The sequence below is a fragment of the Neopelma chrysocephalum genome, unplaced genomic scaffold (assembly GCF_003984885.1).
Source record: "Neopelma chrysocephalum unplaced genomic scaffold, ASM398488v2 Primary Assembly neopelma1_42, whole genome shotgun sequence".
Lineage (NCBI taxonomy): Eukaryota > Metazoa > Chordata > Aves > Passeriformes > Pipridae > Neopelma > Neopelma chrysocephalum.
The window spans coordinates 17,659,960-17,669,693 of NW_020897700.1; the positions used below are offsets into that span (position 1 = coordinate 17,659,960).

General features: G+C 42.3%; 1 protein-coding gene across 4 annotated transcripts in view; it reads right to left on the bottom strand.

Annotated features, from left to right (window-relative positions):
* The window catches only part of RAPGEF2 (Rap guanine nucleotide exchange factor 2), a 183,599-nt gene extending 174,080 nt beyond the window's left edge, over positions 1–9,519 (bottom strand). For all 4 annotated transcript variants that reach the window (XM_027676811.1, XM_027676807.1, XM_027676810.1 and 1 more), the window contains exon 1: positions 9,141–9,519. In XM_027676811.1, the coding sequence (XP_027532612.1) occupies positions 9,141–9,209 (69 nt within the window). In that variant the 5' untranslated portion in view covers positions 9,210–9,519. The remainder of the gene's footprint in view (positions 1–9,140) is intronic.
* Positions 9,520–9,734: the final 215 nt, after the last annotated feature.

Consider the following 9,734-nt stretch of genomic DNA (forward strand, 5'->3'; position numbering starts at 1 on the left):
CCACTGTGGCAGGACTGGAAGGGGAATTGGAGACACAAAAGGTGAAGATCACAGGTTGAGATAAGAACAACTACATTATCATTTTGCAGTTGCTAGCTTATAAAGTTCAAAGCTATTTCAACACTAAGTACCATCACACATAAACACAGTAAAATGCCACAACTTACAAATATTGACATCGCTATTTAAATAAAAGTCCATCTTTTTTGTTACTATACCTATGGCACCTTCAAAAACTCTATGAGTAAGCAATGGCGTCCTATGTTCTGGCAGCGCCAGCCTGCTTGTCCTGCAGCACTGATGAAGGAAGACACTTGGATCACCCACAGCAACACTGACAAGGGACACAAAGAAGATGTAACATTGCACAGACAAGCCTCTTTCTCTCAGCTCAAAATGTATCTAAATATTTACTATCACATACATATATGCTGTGCATTCTGATGTGTCTTTCGACAAATAGCGAAAGTCCACAGAACCATTCAAATGAGCACTGGCTACTCACATGCAATTTGTAACTGATTTCAGCAAGGTTATGTCTTTTGAGAAACTGTTTTGTGCAGGCGAGGGAATGGTTTCCTCTCAAGATTAAGCACTTACCTCAAAGTCAAAACAAAAACAATAGAGAGTATATATTTTAAGTATGTCCCAATAGATTTCACAAACCAAATGGAAAAATGTGTACGTCTCTTAACTTGCATGCCAATAAAATTGTCGCTTCTTTTTTTGCCTCAGCATGGGAAGAGAGTCCACCGGCATCCAATTTTCAGGTACCGTACAACAAAGCAATGTAAATACAGCCAAGATTCGGTATTAGCAATACAAAAAAAAAAAATATATCAGGCCTTACCTTAGCAATTCATCCACCCAATTCAGTGCATGCAAGGGTAGCATTACTACCCAGGTTTCTTACCATTGCTATATTCTAATGGGGAAAAAGCCCTTACATGTTACAAAAGTTTCCTTTCACGTTAATCCTTATAATAAACAAAAACGGAAAACCTCTCTCAAGAAGTATCTTGCCCATATGCCTAATAAGTCAAAAAAAATTCTCATTTAGTAAATGCATCAAGAATAAATAACGTCATAATACTCCATCCAGGCTAATTTTTTCTTTTATACTTCTAGACAGTGTTTGAAAATGGAGCACCATATACTCTCTGGAGAAGGTTAAGCCACTTCAGAGGTTCCTACACACAACCATAAGCACTTAATCTTGTAGCACAAGTCTTCACACCTTCAGCTGCACCAACACAAACATTTGAAACCATAATCTAAACCAGACTGAGTCATGTAGATTTTAGAAAGCAAAAACTCTCACACACCATCTCTTTTGTTCAGCTAACAAGATTGTACCACTTATCCTGTGCATATTGTAGCCTCAGAAACAGTTGGATTGGCACAAATGAGGCAGCTGCGAACATCAGCATGGGAAACAAAGCTCTTAAACAAACTTTGCTGTTAAAGAAGTATGATGTACCACGAAAGATTTAGCCTTTGGTTTCAGCAAGTCAAATCTCAAGCAGAAGCTTCTTCCACCTGTATTGGTGGTATACCCTTGTATATCCCATCAACTGCTTACAAACCACGTTTGTGCAACATTTTATCTCACCCCTCTGAGTTTTCAGTAATTTTTAGTTTTTCCCCAATGACCATAAAAGTAAAATAAGGATGAGATACAAGAGTATCCTTTAAAATACAGAACTGCAAATGCAAACTGGAAAAAAACAACAACTATGTAATAAAAGTTTTTATTTATTAAGACAAGTTTATTTTAAGACATACAAAAAGCAAGCAAACAGAAACCAGCAGCCTGGTAAAGACAGTCAACAACAGGCATCTCCAGAAATGCGTCTTTCATGAAACTTACTACCCATTCCGAGGTAATTTACACTGATACCAAATGCATTTTCATTGTGTTGGTGTTTATCAGAATACACACAAATAAGAGAAAAATAGGTAAATTATGCTTTCCACAGAAATATTACCATAAGAATACTCCTTCAACCTTTATCAATCCTGAAAAGTAAACTTGTGCCTCCCACTCTCCATTTCCCCCTTCCCCAATTTAAATATTTCAACCTTTTCTTATGCCTTCAGTGTTTTGCTCAGGTAATGATATACATGCTGCTCATTATTGCTAGCTAGAATTCTTTAGAACTCTTCTAAATCAAATATTGAATCACTTTTACTCAGGTCAGAGAAGACAGAGACACACAGAGAAACACATATACAGCTATATGAGTGTAACAGAGATACCCGGAGAGAAGAAATAGCTGATTTTAACTGCAAAACAAAGCTGTAAGAAAAGCACTGCAGTACGGCTCTTCTCTCTCCCTTTTCAAGGAGAGTAGTTAACTTCACCAGCTTCAGGAAAAGGCAAGCAGAGAACCACTTCCATTTTGAGACTTATTCAAATACACCCCTTCATGCAAAATATATCCAGCAAATTAAATCTGCAACACTGGCTGCAGCAAACAAGGCGTGCAGGCTCAGCTGCCCTCCACAAAGCATCTTTGTGGAGCTATCTTTCTGCCAGTGCTCCTTTTGAATCCCCAAACAATACTTCACAAAAATTAGATCTCCTACTGTGGGAAAGTTCCCAAAACACAAGCCAAAATACATTTTCTCATGAGGAAACAAAAAACCCTCAATGAGGAAGTCAAAGTTCTTACAAAGACTGTTCAGTGTACATATAGTTATTCTTGAAACATGCTAACAGATTAAGTAGCAACATTCCGATTAGAAAATTATTAAAATCACATCAGTTATTCAACAGAATTAATTAGTAGCTACTAGTGATTTGCATAAGCATAGACCTTTAAAAACTTTTAAGCACACAGATTTTTTTAAAACAATGGAGTTCAAGAAACAATAACTTCTTAAAAAAACCTTAGCTAAGCGCTATTGTAATAAGCATAAAATAAACGAATCATCTTTGGAGATTACATTTAAATTATCCTTTTTTTCCTAATGGTTCTTTGTGAATAACCTGATAACCCACAGAATACTCTATCCTCCTACTAAAGAAAAACACGATTTGGGGAAAATGCCTGTGTGTCCTTTATATTTGCTGACCTACACTTTTACACCCAAGAAAGATGCATCAGTCTGTTTGGTTTTAGAAGTTCAATAGATGATTTTGCTTATTACTAGTTTTGGCAGAAGAGTAAGCCTATCCATGCCAATCAGTATCGCTTTACAATAATCATCCTCCACCGTAGACTCCCCAGCAGCACCACTGGGCCCGACTCACCAGAGGGGTGGGTGAGGATGGGTGGGAGGGAACTGCCCTTTTGGCATAACGGAGGGTACAGACACGAGCTCTTATGTCTGAACAGCACATTAAGAGGCAAGTGGACAAAAAAAACCTGGGCTGAGTAGAAGATCCCCGGGCTTTGGGCCCAGCACTGCTCACTTCAGTAACTTCCCTAGGAAACAAAAGCCTCCCAATTTTTAAGTGCAGGAAGGTGACTCTGTCCACAAAGGCTGTCAAAAACACGCTCACAGGAACATACCCAGCCCAAACCCAGTGCAAATACTTCTGCAGCCACAGCAGGGCAGAAATCATAAGCAAACTCTATGAAGCAGATAATTAATCAAGTAGGAAATTACACAGAGCTTATCGGTGCTACAGTTAAGCGCTCACTTTCCAAGTTTCAAACTTGCTGAGATACGTACAGCTAACTGAGCTGCAATCTTATGATGTAATGAGAAAGCAGACAAGTGTTTAGGATAAGACTTCAAATTGGCTATTTCTATGCTATAGGTGAAGGCTTCCTGATCATACCAAGGTCTTTGCATGTGTTGGCAAAAGATACAGCACTACAGAATCTACAAATGCAGAAAGTACTAGCCCTGTGACAGGGAAGAACTATTGCAAAAGAAATTAAAAATTCAATACTCTTGCCCTTCTCAAAGCTCTTGGCAACGAAAATATGAATGGCTATGGGAAAATGCACACACACACCTCCCATCAGAAAGACTGGGAAATAAACATAGTTTCTTTCAAAACAACCAGGATACTGAGCAGCCCATTGCAGCACATACCCTTACTTTTGGGAAGGACATGAAAACTGACAGTGGAAGTTCAGAATCAAACATTCCAAGACTGTTTTAACAGACTGAGATTAGAGAGGTCACAAGAAAATCTGAGCTATGCAAAGGGTTTCAGTTTTCGTTATCAGCCACAAAAAGATATATTCACACAATTAAGTTTGTTGCACATGAAATTATGCTGCATAGCAATACTAGCTTTAGAAAAAACATTAAGAGGAAAAAAAAGTACACTTACTTCAAAAATACATTCTGTGATACATTATCTGGTTTGTCAGGGAAAGGTATCACTTTTTCCCAGTAGTTACTTTGGATTTTATGTTCCCAGTTTAGTGCTGAAACACAACAAGAAACCCCTATGGATAAAGGTCTCTACATACTTGTATCTAACTTCTTTTTCATCTGTATCCACCTGCCCTACTTACACCCCAAGAGACATCACTTAACCTTAAGTTCATCAGACACATTCAGGGGATGTTAGCTATTTTGAACAACTTTCCAAAACCCTGCAGCATCATTTTGGTCAGATCAACTACCCTTACAGATGACTTTATGACGGCAATTCTACTTCAAGTCCACTGACTGCCAAGCAAGAGAGAAGCCTGGACCCAGAACCAGCAACATTTCTTCATTAAGCTGTATTACTAACATTGCTCCCAACGTTAACACAAAACGTAACAGGTTCATGCCCCCACTTCAGAACTAGTCACCGCAGACAGCAGAAAGCCTGAACATTATCATGGGAAGTGCAGTCAGAAATCTAATTCTGTTGGTCAAATGGGCTCCCCTCAAAGCAGAATGTCAAGCCTTGCAAGCTAAGGTTACCCCTGAATAACCACATTACAAAGCCCTGAGATGCATTATGGAAAGACATTATAACAATGCAATGCAGCCAAATACCAGGCATCAGCTGTCACAGTCCTTCGCTCTTCAGGGCTTCCAAGAACCAGCAGGAGAATTTAGCAACAGAACCAGTTCTCTGCATTATACTGCTGTTAGCAGCGTGATAACAGGGGTTACCCTCCTCTTTAAATGCTAGCCTCAAAAAGATGGTAACATGCTAGCATGCTGACAGTGAAGAAAATCTGAAAGTAATGCTCAAGTTCCAAAATATTTTTGTTTTCCAAAAGAAAGAAATCCCAAAAAAGCTCTTCTGAAAAAGATCATTTTAGTCTTCTGGTGTATTTGGTATAAAGACACATGATCAGCCTGAATTTAAAGACTAAATATAATTCTTTTGCTAGACTCACACGTAAAACGCTTAGTTTCTATGATCCCATTAAACTACAAGGCCTTGTATTTATTTGCTAAGAGATCACTATAGCAAGAAGGAAATGTTCATTTCTGGCTTATCTGAAGATTGCACACAATCATCCTATCACTGGTTACAAGTATAAAAATAACACAACTGGGGAACAAGCTGAAAGTTTATTTGGAAAACGCATAGGTACATCCTATAATTAAACCATTGTTCCTCTCAAGTGTTCAAGAAGGGAGTATCTGCTTAACAACAGCATCCTGTTTAGATGTCTTCTGACATTAAATGACGCACTAGTATCAAACTAAGGGCTACTGTACAGTTCTCCCGTCTGCCCTCAAGATGTGGTCTGATGCCGTTATATCTCTGCTACTCGTTACTGCTGTACTGAATTGCCTCAATGTACCACACCGGCAGTTTCCAGAGGAAAACCTTAGGCATCTAATATATATGAAGGCATACATTAAAAAATTTTCTTCCTGCAGACGTCACTACATGGCATAAAAACAGTGAACTAGTATGCAGAGTTTCTGAAGTAACTAGCTGTTCACATACCATGCCATGCAAACGAGTTGTTAGGATAAAGAAAGATTAGGGCTCGGTTTCTCTTGTTTGAAAACAAAAGCAGCCCTATTTTTTCAGATTAGGCTACACCAGTAAAAAAGTGCATGCTTACTAAGCTGGCCTATGATGCCAATAAGAATTTGTTTTGAAAAGTCTTAAAGCTATAACAGTCCACGTAAGACAACATTTGGAGAAAAAAAAAATAGATTGCTATTACTCACAGCTTAAGGGCAGAAAACCATTTGTAATTTATGAACATCTAAAAGTTAGATTCCCCAAAGTAGTTAAATTAACTTCCTAGTTCATGTCTTCAAAGAGAAAATGAATAGTTTAATACAGCAATTAAAGAGGAGAGTTCTGTTACACAATAGGCATGTTAAAGAGCAGGTCATACACATATTCTTTTTTTAATTATTTATTAGTTTCTTTAGCCAACAGAATATTGAGTTGTAATTCACAAGATTCAGGAAAACTCTGTAAAGGAGGATACACCAAAGAGATACAAAGTTAAGAATTTAACAAAGCAATAGCAGAATACACTGTTTACCTATTTGGAAAAAAAAAAAATCAGTCCAGTCCAAAATTACCAAGACATTTTTGCACTACAGAAGTTCATACCAAGTTAAGTTTGCTTTCTTCAGCAATGTGTATTGGATTTAGTAGTTCTCAAAGCCGTACACAGTGGCTATCATACTGTCACTCCTTTCCTCTGAGCCTGCAGTGAAGCCATTGTGCCAAATTTGCACCCTGACAATCCAGGGTGAATAGTAATGTCAAACAGATATTTACTTCATCGTGATTTGGGAGAAGTTGAGCCCCAAAGAGTTTGTTAATGCAAGTAAGCAGCAAATATGCTACTAACATACTTCTCTTGCTATTTCCTGTACTGACATGAATATGATAAATATATTTTTTCTTTCCAACTCTCTCTCAACTTTAAAGAAACCTCATGACTTCCCAAAAGCCAAAATTAAATAACTATCTTTATGAGATAGCATTGCAAGGACAGGAAAATACAAGTAAAGAGACAATAAAAAGTTACTTTAAGGGAGGAAGGAGAAGCAAGGTCTTGGTACCTTTCTATATTTTTTTTCCATTTATTTAACAATGAAAGATGATATGCATAAGCATATTTCTTTCAAATTCCAATACTATTGTAAAATAAAATCAAACTTCCAGAACAGAGAACCAACATTAGAAAACTCTTTAACACACACAATTCAACATGAGTTATTCACAAAAATATCAACCAAGTTTTCTGCTGCAAGCCCTGCTCTCCCCAGCAGCAACAGGAAGGCACGCCTGACTACCAGTTTTGAGTATTTCCAGTGCTAAAAACACATCACGTTTCCCACAAATTTGGTCTTATTTGTGGATTATTTTGGGCCAGTGTCAGTTTCATGGATTTAAGGGTGGGCTTCTTTTCCTGTCGGGATTGCCACAGCAGGCTGCCAGTCTGCTGATTCGGGAAGTTTTACAGCATTAACGCAGCCCTGGTGTTCCCGATTTAGCTCTCTGCCCTGTGCCCTTCACATAGGCTTTATCCCTTCATTCAGGCTGGATTCTTCACTGTGTCATTTCTTACTTTCTGCCTTTTTTGTTTGTTTATTATCCCTTCTAGACAGCAAGGCCAACTGGCAAGGGCACGAGAAAGTTAAACAGTTCACATGGCACAGACCACGCCTCAGGGAAAGCATTGTCCCCCAAGCCCAGGCTGGTGGCCCCACAACCTGATCAACTGGTTTCTGAGCATCTGCCAGCTTCACTACTCCTGAACACCCACTCATCCTTAGATAACCATCTCCTCAGGCTGGACACTGCTGGTAGGCTCCCCCAGCTGGAATCTACACCTCTACCAACACAAGTGACCTCGCTACAAGTTTGCGGAGACTGTCTTCCCCAGGAGAGCACACTTGGCCTCCTTCAGCTTTCACAACACACTGAAGGGCTGGGTCCAGCACCGAAGGCAAACAGACATTTTTGGAAAGGTCAAACAAGGACAGAGAAACAACTTTAGCACCACAAAACAAGTTCCAGAAGCAGCTTTCTTTTTTCCTATAAAATAGAATTTAAAAAAAAAGATTTGCCAAAGACATGCTATAAACGATGCCTATGCAGTCAGTATGTTTTTCCATGAGAAGTTTTATTTTCTCACACATATTCCATGAGCATGAGGATAAAAATAACATTACCACAATGACGTATCTATAGTAGGAGGAATGACTTATGGGTGCTGACCGAAAGTCAAGGTTTTCTCTTTGACCCCAATTTGAAATCATCCCCAGCCAGTGAGACGCCTGCCAAAACAATCAGTAACATTTCTTCCCCAAAACCCGAATAACAGGGACTGCTCAGAGAGCAGGACAAGCCTTTAGAAAATAGGACAGATGGCATTACAACTCCAAGCAAAGTAACTCCTTGTATCATTAGCTATTGAACCGCAGCTTGATGTGGGGATCAGTGTAAAGCTTATTAGTCTTTAGACAGTTGGCAGCAACAGCCACTGCAGCAAGCGTTCGGGAGCAGAAGGAACTCATTCAGTTTACTTGTTTTTCAGGTCATGTTAAGTCAAAATGTTTCTGTACGCACTCCGGTCCCCAGCTTAACCTTTCTCAGCCTCTCTAAGTGCAACTACGCTTACAAACAGCTTAAACTCACACACTCCTCTGACAAAGAGGGCTCCAGGAGCCCGGCGCAGGTATCTAAAACATTCCTGCCTGGTGCCATTGTGTAAGGATTTCACCCTACTTTGGAAAGCAAGGACTTGCCAAGAATACCACTGACCTCAGCCCTTACATTATGAAACAGCGCTGCCAGCTCTAGCCAGCTATGTAAAAGTAGGGATTGAATTCAAATATGGAGCCACAGCGTACTCCGGGGCAATAACAAAACACACACGAAAAGAAAAAGCCAAACGAAAAATTATACTCTAAGTGCATTTTTCTTTTTACCGGAAGCAACCTTCAAAACAAACCCAGCTGGCGTTTATCCCTCTTCTTCCCCCAAAATTAGTGAGTAGAAGGAAAGTTGTCGCGTTAACGCGCGTCTTCCCTTCCCGGGAGCTGCCGGCCGGGAATTCAGCGCTGGGGAGCTCAGCGGGGCTGGGGGGGGCCACCCCTCTCCGGAGCCGCTGCTCTCCCGGGGGAGCGCGGCCGTGGCGCTCCCGGGCTGCCCGGCCAGGGCTGCGCGGGGCAGGCGGATCGGCCCCGCCACCACCGCCCCGAGCGCGGGTCCGCGGGGTCTGCAGGGAAGGGGCGCCTACCTGGGGGCTGCGCTCCGCCGGGTTCTTCATCACCGCCTGGCGGAAGCTGTTATCCACGTAGGACGCCATCGCGCCCCTCCTGCCTCCCGCCGCCGCCGCCGCCGCCCGGGGAGGCGATGGGGGAGGGCCGGCCGGGGCCTGGCGCTGCGCGGCCGGGGCGCTGGGCGAGGAGCTGGGAGGCGGCGCGGAGGCACCGCGGGCTCAGCAGCGCCGCCGCCCGGAGATGGAGGCGGCGGCCGAGCCCCGCCGGTGGCAGCGGCGGCGACAAGGGCTCGGCGCTCCCTCTCGACCCGGCTCTACGCCTCCCGCCGGCCCGCTCCGCCGCATCCCCCTGGGCACCGTCCTCGCCGCCTCCCTCCTCTTCCTCCTCCTCCCATCCGGGCTGATGGGGGGCTCCGCGCCCGTCTCGGCGACGGGGAAGTTGCTGGCTCGGGGAGGCGGAGCGGCGGGGGGCGGATGGAGGCGGGACGGAGCAGGGAGGGTGGGGCGGGGTGCTGGGGGTCGCGGCCGGCGGGGTCTCCTCCGGCGGCAGTGGTTCAGCATCCTCCCCTGGGGAAACATCCTTCCCGGTTTTAACAACCAAAAAAAAAAAAA